General features: G+C 41.0%; 1 protein-coding gene across 1 annotated transcript in view; it reads left to right on the top strand.

Annotated features, from left to right (window-relative positions):
• COQ8A (coenzyme Q8A) overlaps positions 1-23,741 on the top strand; it is a gene marked incomplete in the record, with an annotated part of 47,121 nt that overhangs the window by 21,690 nt on the left and 1,690 nt on the right. The window contains 9 exon segments of the mRNA XM_072409945.1: positions 8,195-8,317; positions 16,326-16,411; positions 16,576-16,716; positions 17,140-17,221; positions 17,984-18,077; positions 18,833-18,974; positions 21,723-21,830; positions 23,145-23,210; positions 23,308-23,394. Of these exon segments, the coding sequence (XP_072266046.1) occupies positions 8,195-8,317; positions 16,326-16,411; positions 16,576-16,716; positions 17,140-17,221; positions 17,984-18,077; positions 18,833-18,974; positions 21,723-21,830; positions 23,145-23,210; positions 23,308-23,394 (929 nt within the window).

Below are 23,741 nucleotides of genomic sequence, written 5' to 3' on the forward strand. Positions count from 1 at the left end.
TGTAAGAAGCTCACAGTGTGCAGTGAAATCAGAGGAAGCAATTTGAGTCCAGGAGATTTGCTGGCACAAGTTGAGTGTGTTACCATATAATTGTTCAGTATTACAATGGATGAATTGTATCATTCAGGAATCGGTTGCGTTATTAAGCATTTGTTAACTGGTCCTGGTGCAGGATCCAATCACATTCGGATGATCTGATATTTACTCTTTGTGCTGAGCAAATATTTTTTACATGGCACATTTGAGTTTTTGCAGACTGTTGTTATAATGTACAGTGTTCTCCCCAGCCTATTTTAGCCGGGCGCACCACCTGGCACTTTTTACTGACCACCTGGCTGTTTCTGGGTGGTTACTGAGAAGTTGGGTCGCAATACAGGGGCTGTCACTGCCTATAATTTCTTCCCACTCTGTTTAAAACATTTTAACACTGATGTATTACTTTTATGGGTTTTATTTCCTCTTTTTAAAAGGTGTCAATTGAAAGGGCTGTGGGCGGAGCTAGACCAATGGAGCAAATGTACCGAGGTCCAATCAGCTACAGCAGCAATAAAGGTGACAACACTGCTGTGATTTCCTAGCAAAAGACAGAGCGTTGTCACCTTATCTTAAGAAGTGTAAATCCAAGGCTGGCAGGACCCACAGATATTACAAAATGTTCCAGTCAGTCCTAAGAAAAGCTGAGATCCTCACTCATTGGCATGATACCACTTTGTAAATTTCTGTTTTTAAATGTGGTGTCCTTTTATATAGTTACACTTTGAGACATTGTAACCTAAACTTTAACATAGCACTGCATACAAAACCCCCCTATGTTAAAAAAGGTCAAACACTGTTTTAATTGATAACATTATACCTCTTCTATTTGGGTAACATTTTTGTAATCTTGTTTCCAGTATTCAAATGATGTGTAGATCTTTATGGCGTGCAATTTGTTTGGACTTCACCTTCAATTTATGGCGTACATATAACCAGTCAGTCACTTTGCACAGTTGTTCACCCCTACTATAAATCATACATAAACACGGCCTCAGTTCTGTTAAGTTTGCAGCAGGTTAACCTGACACAATTTCTCTTGAGCTGTGTGTGAGAACTGCAACTTGCAGAGGAACCTGACAACACCAAACTCAGGATCCAAGTCCAAGATAACCTCAAGCTAGACTCTGTGATCCCATTTTGCTGAGAATTTTGCTATTTAAATTAATAGAGGAATTTGTCCACCTAATAAAAGTTAGTTGATTAGTATATATTTAGTTTATTTAGTTTGGTGTGGCTATAATGACCCCTTTTTTTGGAAGCAAAGGTGTTGTGTTATTCCATATAAGTAATCGCTCTCAGCTGTGTAGAATGTGAGAAGCCATCAGTAGTTAGCGATTGCTTCGTACTGTCTGACCTCAAAGAATCCACAAATAGATCGGGCTTAGTGGCTAAGATCCGTATGCTGATTGCTGCTCTGTGCGGATTAAACTATCAAAACTCTTGTCATTCAGTGACACAATATGGGTTCTTAGCAGCTAATTCAGCTCGTAGATTTATATAAACCTCATGAAGCTTTGCAAGAATCTCCTTTGCTTCCAGCAGATACACCCTATCTGGGGTCCAGGACACTGATTTTTTTTTTAAAAGCCCAACTCTATTTAAAATGTTTATAGAGTATGCTGTAGTAGAGCTTTTATTTCAATTCTTATCCTTGTGATTTATGTAGGGAAAAAAATTGGAAAGGGGTTGTCATTGGACCACAGAGCAAAAGGAATACTATTCCTATACAACTAAACTTTGGTTGTGTGTATGTCCCATGTGGATGTACTTCCCTTTATTTGCAGCCCTGACAGGAAATGGTGGGAATTTTTCTCAATGGCCAAACAGAGGTTAAAGCTAAATTTTATTATCTTACTCATCACTGTTAATTTTTGTGTGCACAAAATGATTTTGCAAACAAAGTTATTCACATGTGAAAGCAGTCATATCACCATTCTGTACAAAGCTTGTAGAAAGATCATAGTGGTTGTGAAGGACTCATCAGATTCTCTCGCCTTCTGCAGAAAATCAGAGAAGGGTTGGACGCCTGCTTTGTGAAATACATCCAGATGTGTGCCGAAGTTCAGCATGAAAGCAGGAGCTTTCAGGTGGTTACTGAAAAGTGCCAGGTGGTGCACCCAGCTAAAATGTGCTAGGGAGAACACTGAGTGCCATGACATATGTGAGGCGATCTTTACAGAAGCTGCTAATTCGGCTGATCTGCTCAGACAAAGGACTCCCTTCTAGCAGACACGAGGTCTTGAGCCCCAATATGGCTGTAGAAGTGAGCGCTGATGATATACCAGTATTATCCCCAGGCCCTTTAACTTGGCACACCACCCAGTACTTCTAAGTAACCACCCGGCTGTTTTTGGGTGGTTACTAAAAAGTTGGGTCACAATACAGGGACCACCACCCACCCTCCTGCAGCTTCTTCTCACCCAAATTTATGGGGAGAATACTGGAGAATTTAAATACTCATCCAGAATTCATGCAATGGCAAATGTTTGATTTGGGCAAGTAAAGGCTTCTCATTAGTTATCATCTTTTGAAAACATAATCTTTTATTTTAGAAAAAATATAATGTTACTTGGTGTAAATATTACAATGTTTCCACAGCAGGTTGCACAATGGTTGGCTGTCTGTGCCAGGTGTTTTCTGTTGTGCCACTCCTTATTGAACTCTGCTTGCACTCCCTGGGTATATTTATTTACTTTAACAGATTCTTTCTTTGTAGATAGAAGGGTAAATGGGGATAATATATTTGTACCCTTTGCATATACAAGAAACTGTTTTAACAGTAAACATACTTGAAAGCCAGCTCTGCCAAAAAGAACACTTTTGCCGCTGGCTGTTTTTAAATTATTTGCTTAAAGCTGACCATACCCCTACGCAGTCTAATTTTACAATATGAGCTATGGATGGCGGTACTTGCCCATCACACAATACAAGCAGTCCATGCCATTGCCAGCTTTAGGTAGAAAAGCTACCCAGGTACATTGACAGGAGCTGAAAGTTGTGAATGGGAGCTCTGGCACTCAAGAACGAAGACTTGAAGACCGTAAAGAGTGAAATTCAAATGGGTTGCAGGGGGAGCTTTGCAAGTCAGGGTGCTGGGCTAAAATTAGTGCCTAGGTGGTGAAGGGTGCAGAGCTAAGCAACTCGCAAAGGATGAAAAGGTGAACGGTGAATGACGGACAAATATTTGCTTAGGTTGGCAATGGATGAAGAGTCCAGGGCTAAGCAGTGGAGAAGTTTCCTATTTTGGGGAGAATGTTTTTTGGATTGGAGAGGAGCTTTGTTGGTAGGGGTTTTTGCCCGATTGTCAGCCCTTTGGGTGTATTGCATCCTGCAGTTGGGAAAGTGGGGGGGCGGGATGAAAGCACAAAGCCACTGACAATATTAGCAGGGTGGACTGCAGCCGCTTATTCTGGGTGTGGGAGGAGGGAGCCTTTATCCAGTATTTTGCTGGAGATTCGTCCTTTTTTAACCCCCCTAGCGGTATTCCTGAGTGTGAGTCGGGGTGGATTTTTACATGCAAATAGCGGTAAACCCGAGTCAAACTTGGGGTAGCTTTAAACTAAAAAAAAAAATAAAAAACCCTTGCTCGCCGTTGTCGTGTCCCCCGTCGTCCTGCTGGTCCCTAGGAATTATAGCCTGGAATTATAAAATACATTTCCATGCACAAAATTGTACCGCTTTTTGCAAGGAAATTTGCACGGAATTAAACTGCTAGGGAGGTTGTTTACCAAATCCCTTAACATGAAGCCAAACCCAAACATTTAAAATACAGAAGATAGGCACTTCTTAGTCGATGAAGATGATAAAATCATATTGTGTAATGTGGGTTGGCTTTACATTTCCATTCACATTGCTGAGCCGAAGGACTTCAGTGCTGACACCTTTTCAGAAGTTAATCCAATCTCTGTGGCCTTTGTAATATTTCACCCTTGTATGTCTCCTGTCCCCTATAGATTCTCTATAATGCAATAGTTTCCCTAGATTTTCCTTAAGAGGCAGGAGGTGGCGTTATTGTGAACCAACTTTTCAGTGACCATCCAAAAAACCAAATGGGTTTTACGTTCCCTTGCAAGTCTTTTAGGGGTGCAGATTATGCTCAGAACAGGTCAGATACATGCAGATTTCTGAATTTTAGAGCCTTAACCTGATACCATCAATGTAAGTTTAAAACCAGTCACCTCTTAATCCTTTCATCATTACTATGGTGGCCAGGCAATTGGCATGATCAAATAGAGATTGGCAATGGTAACTTCAATGTTTCATCCATGTCATAGCCAGCACAAAGCCCATTTAGACAAAAGGAGCAACAACGAGGGAAGTTTTCCCAGCCGTAAGGGCTGCACCTTTGGAACAAGTGCAGAATTGCTATGTACAATTGCTTTAACTCTTTTGCTGCCAAGAATATAATCTTTGCCTCCTTGGCAGCAGTAGCATTTTAAATAACTCATGGCCGTTATAATATGGATGGGTGATTGTTTACCTTTTGTAAAGTAAGCTTTGTCGGCATTGTAGTAGATGTGATTCAGGTTGCTGCAAAATCACTCTGATCGATCTACAGCCAGTGTTTGCTTTTTATATTTTCTCTTTAATGTGCAGAGAACGCCTATAGGGTCTGTTTATACCTTCATTTTCACATTTCCAAAGAATCCCCATTCAGAGAAATGTGTAAATTTTGCATGGAAATGTTTAAAGCGCACCTAAACTCAAAATCTGTACCTATTTTATGTAAAGTAAATATCTGCATCCTTTTTCGAATATTTACGAAAAAAGGGGGCGGGAGGGGGTTGCGATCAAGACTGAATGGGAGCACAGAGCCTCCCGGGATCCACAACGTATGTATCCCTGCGCTCCCAATCAGAAATTGGGAGAAAAAAAAAGCCACTCTCACTCGTGCAGATCCGAGATCAGCACAATGGCAGGCCAGTGCAAAAACTAATAAAAGTCTAAGCTGCAACCAGGACAATGATGGTTCCCCCTTTTAATTCACTCACCCTAAATCTATGAGGAATTTTACTCATTGGCATTTTGTAGTTAAAAAAAAATAAATTTGCAGCTGACAATATAAGAAATTCTTTTATTCCCCTCAGTGCTTAATAAACAAAGCAAAACAGCTGCCAGATTTATGCTCAACCAACTGGTCCAGTCCGTTGGTTCAGAATTGTGTACCTGAATGGCATTTTTCTGATCAATAAATGACTGAATAATTAAAATTGGGTCACTGGCGATCAATAAATTCATTTGAATTTGTTTCAGATTCAATCATTTTATTGATTCAGACGTGAAATCTGCACGTGTGCACTAGGCCCAACAAGAGATAACATTTTGTAAGAAGCAGTTGCAAAATAAATAAAATACGGAATATATATATATATATATATTTTTATTAAAGCAGTAAATCCTGCATTACTTGCCTGTCTCCTCACAGGGTAAGCCATGTTATTTTTTTTCTTTTTGCAATCATCAGCCATCTTGTTTGGCTGGGCTGGTATGACATGACGTAGCTCTAGTATAGGCACATAGGAGTTCATTCCTGGCATGCACAGTGGAAGCTGGGAATGTTGGGTTTCCGGTCATCCAAAGCTGCGCAGCTCAACTTTTTGGCCAGAAACCTGGAGCAATCGGGCAGGTATGAAATTATTGCAGATGTCTTCCTAGACTGTAAGCTCTTCGGGGCAGGCTCCTTTAAATCCCTCCACAGTTCTTGTCCCACTTTTCTTTCTGACCTGGTGGAAAAATCCTCCCCTAGCCGCTCTTTTAGCTCATCCAATGATCAACAAATGACTTCCTCAATCATAACCTCCTCACACGTACGGCTCCAAGACTTTTCTAGAGCTGCCCCAACTCTCCGGAATGGTCTTCCTCGTCCTATTCAGCTTGTTCATATCTGCTCATTTAAAAGAGCCCTCAAAACCCAACGCTTCCACCTCACCTAGCCGTCTTCTATCTCTCAACCCTCACTATTCACCCACCATTCCATATCTCCTCTCCTATTGTGTGATACTTCCCCCACCTCCTAGATTGTAAGCTCTTCTGGACAGGGTACTCTCCTCCCCCCTGTCTGTCATTGGCAGCCCTTATTTTATGTACAGCACTGTGTAATATGTTGGCGCCATATAAATCCTGTTTAATAATAATTGTATTATAATACAATGTCGCCAATGACCTGCCTGATCATGGATTCTTAAAAGTGGAACTTTAGTCCTCCTTTAAATATTTATGCTGTTGTGTTTTCATTTCTTCCATATTCGCTGATTATTTCCATCTTTGAAGTCATGAAGCTGATAAGCTTGTTTTCTTACTTTTTATCTCTATGTAACCTTGTTATGATGTATTGGACTGGAGAGTGTTTGGCAGAGAAGCATTCAGTCACCTTATTAATATTTACAAAACACGCTTGGAAGTCTCATTCCAAACGGAACGGCTTATTTTAAAGGGGAACTGTATATATAAAACAGCCCTAATAAATGTCGTATGTATAGTTTGCAGTTATTATTATTGTTATTATTAAACAGGATTTATAAAGCACCAACATATTGCACAGCGCTGTACATGTAAATAGGGGTTACAAAAAAAACGCAGCACACCTGTGTTGGAACAGGAACCCTATTGCAGGTACCTTGAAACTCTGTGCCATCAGATTAGTTTTTGGAACAAATAAAAAGGAAAAGGGTTAAAAAAACAATTGGGAGCTTATTAGTGTGGGGTCTGTGCCAGTAGAAATCAAGTCATTCTGAGTCCGATAAGCCAAATTATTTTCTGCATCAGCTCACCTCATTTGCCTCTTTCTGAAGTAAAACATATTACCCAGGAATATGCACCCCTGACAAATGAGCTTGTGGGATGGCTGCAAGGAGATCAGCGGAGCATTGCATGTACGAGACAATGGTGTGCTTAAATGGATGTTAAATAAACAAGAAGAAATAGATGTATGGTCTTATCAATCACTTGATGGTCTGCTTGTAAGTTGTAAAGGTTTAAAATACGAGTCTTATAAGCACCGCTTGTCAATATTGACTACATAGCATGATCCCAATGCATTATCGCCATCATTTATAATGCAATGACTGGGAAGGATATAGATTTTTTTTGTTTTGTTTTTTAGTACGTGTATTCAGGTAGGATTGCAGTGCCAAAAGCTTATGGTTCTAACACCAACAAAGAAGCCCTGAAGAAGGGAGCCCCAATCTCCTGAAACGTTTAATAAACTGTCATACTTTGTATTGTTCTGTAACTTTCTGCCATAGTTTACTTGTATGTGAAGGTATCACATCTCATCCAAAGGACCCTTCAGGTCTCACTACATACAATTTGTACCTCGCACACAAAACCATTAACCTAGGAAAAGCAAAGACGCTGCTTGTAATTTTTATAACATGCAGGGAGCAGACAAGAAATGCTTGTGGGTGTTTATTAATGAGGGTATCTCCCAGGAACAGAGACATAGCTAAGGCTATATATACATGCTACATGATAGTCGACTGAGACTTCTTTGGAAAAAAATCTAACGTGCTGCTGTCCCCTGGTGAATGTTGTTCATCAATCAGTCCTATTGCATAGATAATTGACCAAGTGGAGATGACCCCCTGTATTTTCCTATAGAGCCACTTGCTTGTCCCTTACCCTGCCCTCTCTATTGAAAAGAACAGCACCGTGTGTGCTCATTCACATGAACGAATCAAGTGCTCGTTTGCTCTTCTGTCACTGGAAACAATTCCGAAAGATTGTTTCCGATTACAGAAATCTAACTTGTGTACATAGCCTTTGCATCCCATCAGTACATACTGGTAAAAATGTGTTTGGAGTTCTTTAAATAATGTCACTTGACACTCTGTACATGTATATAGAAATGCAAAATACCATAAAAAAATCTCGACAATCCCTACCACAGCCAGAAACATGGAAATGTTGAACATTATTTCCTGTGCCGGCACTTCTCCCCTATAGTGGTAAACATAACTGAGGATATGATTCAAAATAACACAAACCTGCAATACAAGGGGTTATTTGATACTGCTGAAGATTGCTTACTTTGAGCACATTGGGGACTCTTTTGTGTGCTTTTTTCCTCAGTTCCATTGACAGCAAATAATTCCTGTAAATTGTGCTAAGGAATCATGCAGCAAATGTGTTGTTCATGTTGTCATGTTATTCTTTTCAGGTAAAAAGGCTGTGTTGGACTCCAGCCCTTTCCTATCAGAAGCCAATGCAGAAAGAATCGTCCGGACTCTGTGTAAGGTCCGTGGAGCTGCCCTGAAGCTGGGTCAGATGCTCAGTATTCAAGGTGAGGTGCCTGCAGATGAATTCCTAGCTAGAAGGAAAATTCAAGCCGAAAATCATATTTATATTACTTCACACACACAAAAATGTATTTGCAGCAGTAGCCGGTTTGTAGGTAGGCTTGCTGCTGCAAAGTTGACATATGTAAGTGTGCAGTTATGTAATCAGAACATTTTGATAATTGGATCTGTGGCCTGTTGTTTCCTGGTAAAATGGAATACTTTGCACCTTTTCACATGACCTCTTCTTAGTCATGGATCACATGGTCATGGACCACATGGTGATCACTGGGGAACCGAAAAGGTTCCAACAGAGCTACTGATCGTGCTGTGCTCGAACCACGGCTTGTAAAGCCCTTTACAGATTACTCCTTCTGGAAGCGATTCCTTGCGACCATTTCCAGTGACAAATGTATGAACAAGCGCTGTACACACAGCACAATTTTGCTCTGTTTGCAATGGGAAGGGGGGACTAGTGGCACCCTGTTCTGGTATTCTCTATAGCAGTGTTTCTTAAACCTTTTAACTTTGAGGAATGGTGGTGATCAGTAGTAAGGATGCCTCCTACATTACTAGACATTGGAAAGCCTTAGAGACAGCCAAAAACTATTGTTATCTCTCAAACTGAACCTGAGGCACAATTGCTTAAGGAACCCTCAGCAACCTCCTGAAGAACCCTGGTTGAGAAACACTGATCTATAGGAAAGCACAATAGATGTCCCCAGCTATGGTGGATTGATAAACAACCAAGCATGGCCATCATCTTCCATGTGTATGAACCTAAGGACCCGGGAAAACAGTAGCAGATCTGCTGCTGGTAATTATTCCATCAGAAGCACCAAAACACTGCACACAAGTACAACATTCTGACCTCCAATCATTTTTTTTTTCTCAGATACGAAGCAATGTGTTGTCATTGGATGTACTCAATTGTTTGGATGCTTCCAATCATAATTTCAACACATTTGATCAGAAACCAAAAACTTGATCTCCCCTTATTGGTTAGATCTAAAGTGAGATAATTGAGTGGCTGACCATTCCATTGGATCAGAAATCAGGAATGTATGCATGAGAAGCAAAAGAACTGTCATTTAGAGAATATTATCACTTTGCTGCTTTAAAAGTCTTATGAGGGGTCACTCATTATAGATTTGATCAACTTCTTTACCCAAAGTTCTGGCTTTCTTCCCCTGATAAATCCATACAACTAGATATTTGACCCATCTCCCGGTATATTTCACTGCATTGATCGCAGTAAATGACCAGCTTACCCTATGGAACTTTTTCACTGTACATGGAGCATCTTTTCCCTTTACATCGGTTTATATCCAAAGCCATCTATCGGCCTAACAAGAAATCTCTGGAAAGCTGTCAAGTAATCGGTGGAAAAATACCCAGCAGCGTAATAAATCTGCGAGCAGAGAACCTGTTCCTGGCATGCCAGTGTGGTTTATAGTCCAGGTGAAATGTTCTGTTCTCTGGCTGTTGGGAGCACGAGGCATCCCGCTGCGTCCCTGCAGTCTGTGCGATGAGTCTTAGTTTAGAACGGATTTCAGTGCTGCTAGAAACACAACAGGGACTTCAAACCCCAAGCGGAAATTACTTCCAATTACTATAAAAACTCTTTTCACTGTTTGGCTTTTCTTCAGGAAGCAACATTTTTTTTTCGTGTTTCCTTAGAGCTCATTACAAAGTCATCACTACACTGAGGCAAATTTTGCTATTTCTATCATAACAAGTTTGTTTAAAGCTGAAGCAGACAGGAAAGCTACAATTGAATGCAGCCCTCAATTTATTCATCATTTAAATGTATTTTGATAAATGCAAGCAGTGCAAGTCCCCGGATATGACTTGGTATCAGTCTTTGGCAGTCCTGCCTCAGAAGAACTAGGAGCGGTAGACCGAGAAGAAGCACAGGAAGCCATTTGGCTCATAAGGAAAGAGCAGAAAGACAAGTGCTTCTTCATTGTCACTAGCTATAGTTTAGGTACATGACGGCCTAGCCTCATAGTGATTATTGGATTGAAGGATGATAACAGCCATTCAGCCCAGAAGACGAAGGACATCTTGGTGCTGCATGGGGACAGCTCCAGAATAAAGGTGGATATTACAGCAAAAGCTGCTCTTATGAGTAGACCAGGAGGATACATGCTCTGAGGATACATCCTGGTTTGCTGGTTTTTCTTTTCTCTGTTCACTCACAGGCTGACCTGTACATATTGCTTAGCTGCAGCAGATAAAAACCAGGTCTCCCCTTCCAGGCAAGACTGTGCTGTGTGTAAGGTGCCTGAAAAAGTCCTTGTTGTGTAAAACGGCTCCATTTATATGTATTTCATTTGTGCATATATCTTTTTGCCCCGAGATTATTATTATACACTATTTATATAGCGCTGAGATAATATGCGGCGCTGTACAAAGTCCATAGTCATGGCACTAACAGTCGCTCAAAGGGGCTCACAATCTAACATCCCTACCATAGATGTCACTAATACAGTCTAAAGTGAATTTTGGGGGCCAGGTAACCTAACTGCATGTTTTTGTAAGGTGGCAGGAAAACTGAGTGCTCGGAGGAAAACCCACGCAAACACGCGGAGAACCTGCAAACCTAATGCAGATAGTGCAGAGATTCAAATCTGGGACCGACTGCTAACCTCTGAGGCACTTTAAACAGTAAAGATTCAGGCTGGTGGCTAATGCAGAACAGGACAGGCGATCTCCCTTCTGCCGTACTTGTTCTTGCCTGCCTTACATTTTGCATAGGCAGCTCAGTATTGGTTTGCCCAGGAGTTACGTCATCCCGACCAATCAGGATGCCCGAAAGAGGTTTAGACCCTGGTAAAGGATGACTGTGTATGTGGGTTTTTTTTTTTTTTTTTTTTTAATATATAGCTGGTAAGATCAAAGAAAGGTGCTGGGTGACCAATCAAATCATTGGAACACAGGCAGGACCACCCACTAAGTATTCACATTGACCCACTATTCACATTCAAAGATTTTAGGTAAAACCGAGAGTTAATTTTTCCCTCTAAAAGAGCACAAGAGGTCGAATGGTTTTTATTTTTGTTGGTGCCAGTTTCTCAGTCGCTGTACTGTAATTAACCGATATGCGAATCTCTGGAAAGTTTAGACCTTGATTATTCCCCTTTAAATATTTGTGCCAAACTTTGTGGATAAATGTATCAAAGGCAATGAGCAGACTGGGAAAGGTCACCGGTGACATTTGGCAGAAGAGGAGACTTTCATGTTAAATTTTTACAGCCGTGGCTAATACACAATCAAGGTTGGAATGGGATGCAAAGATTTACTACACAGTGAACAAGTTTTCTTCATCTCCACCCCCGGGGGGGAAAAATGCAATCTAATCTTAAAGGAGACCTAGCATCAAATTGTATCATGGAATTCAAAACTCTAACATTACCATGGGATTGTCACACAAAGAACACAGGACCCGGTGGGTTCTTCTACTTTTTCAGCAGAGAGGACAATGCTATCTCTTTCAAAGGATTCATCCAGATTTGACATCTTTGCTGCACGGAGTCCAGTTACTAAGAGATGACACAATCATGTAAATTCTGATGCTTGTGCAGTTTTGTGCGACTTTGATCAGCCCCTGCTGCTGCCTTTTAACTTGTGACTTGCAGTTAAATTGTAGCAGATGGATCACTAAAGAAATGCTTCATCCTGCATGCAGCAATTGGATCTCATCTCAGGCTAAGCAAAGTCACTGCATTGGATCTCATTATTGGACATATAAGTAAATAAAGTGAATCTCTACCTGGGCCGTATCTGGGTGTTTACATATCCATAAAATACCCTAAAAAATCCATAAAAGCATGAAAAATTTATTTCTTACAGGTGTTGAAATCTTAGCCAGTCTTCAATTTCTGATGTATCAGAACCTCGGCAAGCTGCCAGCCAGCTTGTAAACAAGCAGCAGGTGTTTCTAAGTTTAACAAATGAAGAAAAAATAACTTCACATGATGTACCTAGATAGGTCAGGGAGGGTTTGTTCTTTATGTATTGGTAGTAATATATAAATGAATTGTCTGTCTGGACATGGGTGCCCTGTAGCAACAAATCGCAATGACTAACACTTAAAAAGTTTTGACATGTTTTTATGTCTTCATGACGTGCATGTCAATTTAGTAGCATGCCAGTTGTGAGGTGCTGGCGATGTTTTCCAACGTTGGATCACAATTTCTCATGACCTTATGTCCAGAATTAGAGGCGACCCCACGTATCGCCACTGGCTACTCAAATCCTGTTTTTTTTGGCAGAGATCATGTGACCAGCATCTGGAGACATACAGCCAATCTGCCCCGTCTATCAGCCAAGTGATAACTGCTCTTTCAAATGCAAAACACTTGCTAGACCTGGCTCCAAATGGCAATAACAATCCAATGCCAGGTTTGGGCCTTGGTAACCGCCTAAGAAACCTTTTTCAGAAGCTTCCTGAATGCAGCAGTTATTTACCGTTTTATAAAATGTATTAACTTTCTTCTTCCGGAAGTCTTGGCGGGAGGTCAGCCATTGTGTTGTGCAGTGATTCAGCCTTTCTCTGGTCTCCTCGGCTCAACAGCTGAATACTTATTAATGATCTCTTTCTGAGGGACTTGCGGCGCTCTGGAATGTTGCAGCGAGTTCTGCCAGCTCTGTGTTCTCTTGTATCTCTGCACCGGATTACAGTGTGATGGAGCACAGTGACCTTACACAGCTAAGCTTTTATCAGAGCCCTCTTCCAAGGAGATTGTTGCTGTGTGATATTTGGAGGTACGCCCCTTTTAATAATTGTTTAGATGAGGCCATGAAACCTCTAAAAACATTTGGCTTTCCCTGTGCACTGCTAGGGTTAACATTGATTTCTGCCTCGAATCCCATTGCTTGCTTTCTCTTGTTCCCATAGGCCTTCTCACGTAGGAACCGGTCACCGGAATCCAGTTCTGTTTGCTACTTTTTCAGTTGCAGGTCTGAGGTCCTTACATACAATATAGGACTGCAGGTCCTGCATTATAAGCGAGGACATTGAGAACTCTTCCAAATCCCGAAGCGTCTGAAGGGAAGAGGAGAGAACCCTAGACAAAAATGGGCATTTGAAGCTTGAACAAGGAAATACACAACCTCTGTAAAGTTGCAAAATTGTGGTCTCTATCTTTGGATGATAGGCCACTCTATTATGAACTCATCCAGGCAATTGGAGATCCTTTCTAACTCTGTAGAACAGACCTGGTTTAAAGAAACAAACGAAGTCATGAGAAAAATAAACTAGACATAGTTCAACTAATGTATAAGAGGTTCAAATATAGGACATGGGCTCAAATGATACAGCTCCGTCTCTGTGCCGACGCGTTTCACCAGTAGGCTTCTTCAGGGGAGGAGGAGACATTGGTCAAGGTAGCTATGTCTAGGAGAGTTAAGTTTGGAGGTGCTGCTTGGCTGGGGAGTGTTTAGGGCTTGTTTTTCCTTGTGCTCTTTCCATCAGGGACAGTAATGCTTCTTCTGTATATAGTTGATGCAGCCAGAAAAAAAAAACTTTCTCTGAAGTGTTTGTTCTTTATGTCCTTGCTCGAACTGATTCTCTGACTGGAAATTCATTCGAGCAAGGACCAATCCTTGAAGAAACTCCAGCCAAGTAACACATCCAAATTTCTAACTCTCCTAGACACAGCTACCTCGACCACTAATAAAGCTTGTTGGCGAAACTCGTCGAGCAATGAGACCTACCTGTTTATTGTTTGAGTCAAAGTCCAAAAACTCTTCTCTCTAAGGTTTCTTAAAGGGGGAGACCCTTCCCAACCCAGAAATGGGTGGGTGGTAACCCCTGTACTGTGACCCAGATCTTCATTAACCACCAAAAAACAGCCGGGTGGTTACTGGAAAGTGCCAGATGGTGCGCCCAGATAAAAGGGGCTGGGGAGAACACTGAAATAATCTAAGACCATGGGTTTATATTTGTGCATTCTTGCAAAGAAAATAAAATGTCCATGTTACCAAAACCTTTTGTAACCGTTTCTCTTTATATACAATCAACAAGCCTTCAAAGAATGTTACTCAGATTATTTCTAATGGGCATATTGGACCTCAGATGACCCCAAACAAAACGGCATACAGTGAAAGCTGGGGCTCCTCAGTCTCCGTGTCAGGACGTCTGCATTGCTGGTGGTTTGGTTGCCTGACAATGTCTGTTGGAATTGAACTTGCCAGAAGTCAGACACGTCCTGTTCTAAATTCGTCAGTCTGCACTCTATTGTGAACCGATATCCTCCAATGATTCAGCTGTTGTTTTTTTTTCTTCTAAATGTGGACAGTTCTAAATATTACCCAGGGCATTTCCCAGCTAGTGAAAGATGGGTATAACAACATTTGTCACCTTTTTACAGAACATGATATTTCCATTCAAAGGTCAGCTGTGTTTTTTTTTTTTTTTTCACCTGAGACTCTGCAAAGGGCAATTGTAGGGAAGAAGTGAAACCGATTTTTGCTGGATACACATTAGCAGCCCATTAAATTCCATAGTTCTAAAAATCAGATTTTTAAATTACTTGACGTTAATTTGAGTTTTTGTAAATCCCCCTGTAGCGTTCTCAGAATTTTTTTAAAGCTGAATGGAAGAAAATTGTAGATGGCAGCCCCTGGTATTACCCAACTCTTCAGTAACCACCTTAAAATAGCCGGGTGGTCACTGAAAAGTGCCAGGTGGTGCGTCCAGCTAAAAGGCTCTGGGGAAAACACTGCCATGCAGGGGGCAAACATGACACAGATGCCCTTGCTAAGTCATACGTAGTATACTTTCCAAGCCTGTGCCGTTTAACATCATCCTATATTTTTTATACTTACTGGATGACCGGTCCAAATCTAATTTCCAATGCTGGTTGGAATGGAAATGGAAAGACCACTGGAAGGCTGGCTACACTGGATGATTTTAAAATTCCCCTCCTGCATCGCAAGCATGGCTTCATTATTGAGGAAGAATCAGATAGGAATAGAATATACAGAACCACAAGAAGGAAGGGATGGGTAATTGGATAGAGAGCTTATATAGTGGCTTGGGGGTGGGGGGGTAACAGGGTCTCTTTGAGTACTGAACAGGAATGCTTAGTTACTTTAATACCTCACCAGGTGCAAATTGTAGCAGACTGGGAGGATGATGCCTGTTCTCCAATGTGTGTTTTTATTTATTTATTATGATAAAGAAAATGCTGCGTCCATAAATAGAAACACCCTATAATGTATAATTAAGGCGTTCTGATTCGGTTTCATGGTGGAACTGAACATCCAGCTGACGTGTTAAGGATCCTCAAGAAGCGGCAGGGCCTGGATAATGAAAACATGGCTGCCAGATGGCTAAAGCAAATTTGTGGCTGAGCAGTATAGACACTTATTTCATATTTATTGGACTAAATGCAGAAGTGACTCCCGCATCTAAAATTCACACCGAGAACTGATGTACAATGTCCTTGGTGTGGTCCAAGATCATTTATAGGTCCTGGAGCCTTGCGTGCTTAATTTTCCAACTCAAGTCCTGACTAGCGGTGCAGGCTAAACATCCTATGGTATAGCCAATCACTGTTCACACTTCCAAATACAGGAGTATTATAATTTGAACCCTCAACTCTCTCAAGCATCATTCCTGTGGGATCATCAAGCTTGTTCCATGATCTCATTTTATATTCTAATTGAACCAGGAAGCTCTTGGCCATGAGCAAATTCCTATTTCATGATTTTGGCAATGGGTGCTCTGTAGACAGGACACAGATGAGGTATTGTGGTCCTATTTATACTTCACGGAAGAGAACCTCTCGCCACATATTTTTGAGATTTAGGTTAGCTTGCTAGTTTATACACCTGAAGGATTATGGTTGCTGAGTTTACCTTTTTGTGGCAACAGCCCATACCAAGCACTGTGTATACTGGGACATAGTTTTACATTGGTGGTAACTCTGCAATGGCTTTATATGATGTACCCTGCATATAAGAATCTTAGTACTTATAGTAAATTTCTCATTCTTCCTACAGATGATGCCTTTATTAACCCACAGTTGCAGAAAGTGTTTGAGAGGGTTCGTCAAAGTGCAGATTTCATGCCCATTAAGCAAGTTATGGTGAGTGCTTTGCATTGTGCATTTAGGACTGACTTTTTGGTCCACGTTCTGCTCAGCATTGCTAGCCACGTCAGGCAGCAAGCATACCTAAATTTTTTTATTTACCATCATTGGATTAACAAATAAAAAGCCTAGTTTTAACTAAAATGTGTAACCTTCAACAGAAAACACTAAATTCTGACCTGGGACCTAACTGGAGAGACAAGCTGGAGTTTTTTGAAGAGCGTCCATTTGCCGCAGCTTCCATCGGACAAGTTCACCTCGCTCGTTTGAAAGACGGCAGGGAGGTCGCCATGAAAATTCAGGTCAGTGGGGAAAAACCTGTGTAAAAGGTAAACCTAGAGGTATTAAGTATGTGAAACCAACCTTGTACAGTCCAAGGGACTCCATACAACTGTGCCCATGCTGGATTTATTTGTGGATAAAAAATATGACAGGAAGACCTGAATCACACAAAGGTGAACAGAAACAACCAAAACTTTATTATAACTGGGAGATCTCCTTGTTTGAGTGTCAGATATGTCCATAAAAACTTTTCTATGTTAAACGTTCATGAACTTTAAAGAGCGGGCATTTCTGTTTACAATAGAACATTTTGGAAAAACTGCTTTCTATGCTTTTCTGTGCATTTTCACTGTCTTGTTGTTTTCTAAAGATGTATATATTGTCTGTGTTCGACTTGTATTTCTGCATCTTTGTAATGAATGTTTTTCTTTAATATTGTTTAGTATCCCGGAGTAGCACAGAGCATCCACAGTGATGTGAACAACCTGATGACGGTTCTCCACATGAGCAACGCACTTCCTGAAGGTATACCGATGTCCTTTCACTTTCTATTGCAAGGTCCAAGTTTGGACTTTAACAAGAGACTTGGCCTTCCTTGGTTCCTTTCTCATCTCAGTGACATGTTTAAATAAAACACTTTATGTTTTTATTACATAGCTCGAATAATTATTTATTATAGGTCCAGTGACCTCATTGCTGACTTTCTTTGCTTCATTGTGCAGGCAGATCATAGCTGATAGGAAAGATCAGCCAGATACTGTACATAGCTAAAAACACAGCTTCATTAATTCTTTCAAGAGCCCTCTCTCCTAATGCAAGCACTGAGTTGGCGCAAAAATTAAAGTTTTGTTAGGTAGAAGTGTAACTCTCTAGGCAAACCTACATTTTCAGACCACCTTGGCTACTGCCCACATGTGTTTGTAAACCTTCATAAACTGAAATCCAATAAATGAAAAGGATGGGCCGATCAGGCTTAGAAGAAAGTACAAAATGATGTTAGATGTCCTCCAGCCAGGAGATGAGGTGGGCTTTCTCTCAGCAAAACCAGGTTAGGCAATTTCAGTACATAAGGAGCTGTACAACGGTGCAACACAGATGCTGTAGGTATGAGCCCTTCTCTGTGTTTGCACTGAATAACTGCAGCAGATTTGTTTTTGTTCCCCACGTCCACATCATGGAACGTTACTTGTATAATTTAAACAAAGTACCTTAATGCAATATTAAACAGTCTGTATAATATACCGAATAATCGGTAGCTTGCTAAGTGTGACTGTCTTGTGTTTTCAGGCTTGTTTCCTGACCATCTCATTGAGGTCCTCAGCAGAGAGCTTGCCCTGGAATGCGATTACAAGAGGGAGGCAGTCTGTGCCAGAAAGTTCAAGTAGGTCTGCACGCTCTATCTTCCACTGAAGTGACATGTCTGTGTCATATGAGTGTTTTCCTGTACTCCAAATTGCTATTTATCACTTAGGGAGCCTAAAATATTTCAGTTGTAGGCGTCTTGTGGCCTCTCAGCACCTACCTAACCCTCCTAGGAACTCCACCTGAGACACTTGCCATTTCTTCTGTAGCAGGGAAGTAGAACATAAAAATCATAACAGGAGTCTTTAACTTGACCGTTTTAACCTTTCAGGTGGTGTTATAGTCTATTGCCTGCCTAAAGGTGCAATAATCATGTTTTGGGCAATCTGGACCTATTGATTGACAATCATCATAAGCGCTCCTCTTTTTTTTAGGCACATACAGATCAAGTTGGTCAATTAATTTAGCAACCTAATACTACTGGTCAAAAATCATTCAGCTCAGTGGTAGTGTCTGATCTAGCTTGAATACTATGCAAATTATTCAAGGTTTAGATTAAAAGATGATGTTTAGCCAAAGTATTTTGGATAGTGCAAGGTAGGGTTAAAACATTTTGTGTATTGGCAGTCACACTCAAGACCAATAGATCTGAATCCATCATCAGCGATAGATTTGTTACAGATGTGATCTACCTTTGCTTTTAGCAGTTTGCAAAAAAATATTCTGTGTGTAATCTCCTAAAAAGAAAGTATGCCATGCAGATAAAAATTATCCACCTCTCCTTCCTAAAGTGGGGAGCGTATATCTGATCTAACGTGTCTTTTTCTGGCAGAGGGAGCTGCTGAAGGATCATCCGTTCTTTTATGTGCCCGGTGTTGTAGATGATCTGTGCAGCCAACATGTCCTCACTACTGAACTAGTGTCCGGTTTCCCTCTCGACCAGGCCGAGGGCCTCAGCCAGGAAACTCGCAATGAGGTAACGTGCTTTAAAGGGAACGTAGAGGATGCTCCAAGAAAAGCGTTTCCAGAACTTGTCAAATGTACATTATTTCTAGCTATAAATAATTAACTGGGTTTAATTCGGTTTATATTAGAAGTAAGGGCACGGGGTTGTGAACCAGTGAGCTGCCTCTTTATTTGAGAGTGGCAGTAGTTATTGTGCCTTAAGGTTTACCTTAAAGGAAAAGAATTGCACTGTGGCTGCAATTAGACTTTATTTTTTAGTGCTAAATCTGTTAAAAACATACCTCCTGTTCTATTGTGACAAAGCTGACCTGTTGTGCTGTCTGAATGGAGGAGCTGTGTTATGGCCCCAGGCAGCTTTCCTGATCTGCCCTACAAACATCTCCTCCATTCTCATCTCTATTACAACTAGAACTAGCCACCATATCCAAGGACCAGAAAGCGTTTTTTTAAAATAATATTACACAGTATTTATTTAGTGCCATCATATTACGCAGTGCTTTTACAAAGTCCATAGTCATGTCATTAGCTGTCCCTCAAAGGAGCTCTGAATCTAATGTCCCTTCCATAGTCAAATGTCTTTAATAGAGTCTAGCGTCAGTTTAGGGGGGAAACCAATTAATCTAACTGCATGTTTTTGTAAAGTTCGAGGAAACCGGAGTACCCGGGGAAAACCCACGCAAACATGGGGAGAACCTGCACACTCCATGCAGATAGTGTCCTGGGTGAGATTTGAACCTGAGACCTAAAACTGCAAAGGCCAGAGTTCTAATCTCTGAGCCACTGCACTGCATTGCCCAATTTAGATTAATTGGTTGCACAATCTTATGGGATTATTTTTTAAAACAAAGTGGTCTAGGAACGCACTTTTTAAGGTGGTTTATCCTGTAACTGCCTTCCTGATTCAGCACTGATGCTTCTTGCACTGTCTAGGAGTGTTTTAATCTGTTGCAATATGTAGCTCAGGCCATATCAGTAATTCATTATTTGTTTGCTTTAGTTTACATTGCTCCTCTTCCTCCATCACCCGTTGTTGTTGTTGCCAGCAGTGTGGAGTTTGTAAACGTGGTACAGGAACAAAGATCCTGTTAATAGTTTGTTGGTTTTCCCCTCCCGATGACCTACAAACGGCCGCCACGGTGTGAGCAAGTTCTTTGTGTCTAAAAGGTTCCTGTCTTTGCTCGGTGTTGACTACACACAGCTGTCACCTTCGGCGACCTTGACAAGCTGGTTGTGCCTGCGTGCAGGGAACGTGTGCGGTGTGTGATAGATCTTCTCTACAGCTGGTGTCCTGGAAGGCCGCCATGTCCTGCCTCTTGGTGGCGTAACCTCTCCAAAATAACTCTCCTGCCTCCTGCTATGTGGTACAGGGGTCCTGGAAAGTTACAGCTGGTAAACAAGGTGAAACTTAATAAAGGCTCGAGAACTTTAGAGAATTGTTTGGAGTAGCTACACCTTGGGTCACGACACCAGAACAAAAGCACCTTTATATATTTTCAACGGTTAATTGCTCTTCATCCTTGGCTGGTCCTTTTAGGTCTTAAATAATCAGTTTGGTAGGCCATGGTTTACCTGTAACAGGTGTTTGGTTTTTTTATAATTCTGTGAAAGGAGTGGAAGAGAAGCAGTCAATTTCTTGTGTTTTTTAACCCTTCCATGAGGGATTCTCGGAAATCCTGCTAGCTATTTTAGTGTATTGTAAAGCATTAAAGGTGTTTTTTGTCATTTTTTATATTGCAGATGTCTGAAAATGTGCAAATATGGCTACAAAAAAACTAGATATTGTTTTATATTATCATTTTTAAATTTGCATTAAGAAAAGAGAAACATCCAAAACTTAGGCTGCATACACACATAAGACTTTTCTTTTTCGTGATCATCTCCAACGACAAAAGACTAGAAGATTTATTAACAAGTGTTGTACGTTCACCACTGTTCCACTCTATGGAGAAGTGAGGGGCGAGAATGACTGACCGGCACCCCACTGAGCTCTCTGCCCTTCACTTGCATTACGGTCGTTTGTCGTTCGTGGATATGCTAGGACAGATCCATGAATGATGTCGGACAGCGGCTGTACACGCTCTGATTCTCGCCGGATATCAGGCCTGAAGCGATAATAGGATGAGAATCATCTGAAGTGTGAATGTAGCCTGAGACATCAGCTTTCTCTTTTTATATTATGTACAGTAACCTCCTTATTATTTTACTGGTCCACCACCATTGACTCCATTGTCTTGCAGACCTTCAGTTGCTGCTGCAATCTTCAGTCTTCCTGGTATATCGGATGCCTCTGTCCACCATGGTACTCTGGTTGTTTCCACCAGCTGCTATGTCACAAATGTCAAGTGTGTCCTTTCACAGCTGAAGGGTCACTGGCAATGTGGTGACCTGGGGGCAAACCCATAGGACACAGGGTAGACCAAGCATCTGATGCATTGTGGAGTGCTGGAGGTTCTGAAATGACATATCCCAGTGAGCCAGCGCTGAGTGTTCTCAGCCATTATTGTTAGTCTTCTGCAACACATTGATGTCACTGCTTCTTTATCAAGGCCAAATACAGATTTGCAAAGGAATTTGGTGCATTCAAATTAATTTTTTTTTATCTTTTTGGTCAGTTAATGAATTATATTTTAATGAATGTATATGAGAGTTCAGCAGCTAGATGAGGTCTTCTGAAAAGGTCTGCGTTCCCAGGAAGGTAATGAGCTCCTGCAGTGTAACATTGGAGCTGACCACCTCTCTTCTTTCTGTCTTCTTATAGATCTGTGAAAACATCTTGCTCTTATGCCTACGAGAACTGTTCGAATTCCGCTTCATGCAGACGGACCCCAACTGGTCAAATTTCTTTTACGACCCGCAGCTGAAGAAGGTAAACCAACTGTTGTTGAACCCACGAGGAGAGCAGTCCCAGGCATTTGTAGTTCTTTTAAGTAAAACACCAACAACCTTTATATGTTTTTATTGCAGCCAGAAAATCTTCCACTCTTATTAATTAATATGGGTGTTTTTTTATATTACCAGGACAGGAAGGGAGGTAAAATCACTCTACTGGGGCCACAGAGTAACCTAACTCTTTCACAAGTTATTCAAAGCAATTTTTTTGGGCTTGATGAATATATGTATAAAAAAAGTAAAAATTATTCCAGCTTGGCGTTGCCTCCCTTCCCATGTTTTATAGCTGTTTTTGGTCTGGCACATAACGTCAGAATTCCTTTTCCTCCCACAGTGGACAGGCCCTTAAGGAGACCAAATCCTTTTCATCTTGTCAGACTGAGAATGTCTCTGCAAAAGGCATGCCCTTACACCCTTATTCGCATCTTATGCTTTCTTGCAGCTCCTTGCTTTTTTGCAGTCAGCATGGACCCAGCGAAGGTACTTTAAAGAAACTGGGTCTTTTTTTTTTTTTAATGGTGTAGATCCATGAGTGGTTTGACTTGTCCCAGGAGTTGTCATAGGTCAATTGGTCATAGTACCAGTACTGGATTAGATACTGGCTGCGGGGGGCCACATTTATTTTGTTGGTATTTTTTCTCTTTTACATTTAGATCAAAGAATTCTTATTTTTTCTTGCATACATGATTAGATTGGTGCAAAAAAAAAAATAAAAACCTTTGCAAGGGCTACACGGCCCACAGTGAAGTTATTGCTATACTTCTAGTTGGTATCATGAGCCTTTGGTCTAATACATTACATACATGCCGGAAGGTAAACCTGGGTTAAAAATTTACTTGCAGCAGATCCTACCACTACTAAAGGGCATGATATATAAGGTTATATTCTTCTCCTATTGCTTCCCTGGAAATCTGCACTCTGCTCCATTGTCTGACACCCTGGAATGTAAATGGGCTCTCTACGCCAGCCTGTACAATACAGAGTTGCTTGTCCTACATTGTACAGAGAGCGTTAGATCACACAGAGGGAAGGATGCCTGCAGGAATAAGGAACTATATTGTCCTATTTATTATTCCCTAGGCACAACAAGCAATAAATCCTTGCAACTGGGAGGTACACTTGCAGCAAGTGTAAATCTATCTGGGCTCCCCCACCCAGGATCTCAACCACCCCCTTGCTTTATTATCTAGATAAATAAGGTTTTGCAGTCATAATACATAAGTGCATGAAGAAATTCTATGTAAGTATCAAAACTTCAATTTCTCACCTACCAATTATACATTTCCTGTAGGTGGCCCTGCTGGACTTCGGGGCAACACGAGGCTTTGATGAAGAATTCACAGATTTGTATATTGAGGTAAGACAGCCCAAGTGTGTCTAGTAATAGAATTTCCTATTGTTTAGTGCTTTTTATTTATTTTTATTTTTTTTACATCTTGACATTTGCTTTCCAGGTAATCCGGGCAGCTGCAGACAGAGACGGCGAGAGGCTATTGAAGAAGTCTATTGAGATGAAATTTCTCTCTGGATATGAGTCAAAGGTAAGGATGGGTTGGACTGGTAAGGGAGAACGGAGCTGGTGTATCACTGCAATGAGAACATCTTTCTTGCTTTGATAAACTTGTGTCACTGTCCATCCCTGTGTTCTCAGGAAAGTCTTCTTTTTAATCTCAATTTCTGGCATTTAAGAATATGTGAATACTGGAATGTAATTACATAGATTGAAAAAAGACATAAGTCCATCAAGTTCAACCACTAGGGAAGTAAACATATCCCAGGTATAAAACCCTATGAACATAGTTGATCCAGAGGAAAGCAAAAAAGAAAAAACCCTGGTACAATTTGCTGCAACAGGAAAATAATTCCTTCCTGATTCCATTAGACAATC

This window comes from Pyxicephalus adspersus, chromosome 4 (genome assembly GCF_032062135.1).
Source record: "Pyxicephalus adspersus chromosome 4, UCB_Pads_2.0, whole genome shotgun sequence".
Lineage (NCBI taxonomy): Eukaryota > Metazoa > Chordata > Amphibia > Anura > Pyxicephalidae > Pyxicephalus > Pyxicephalus adspersus.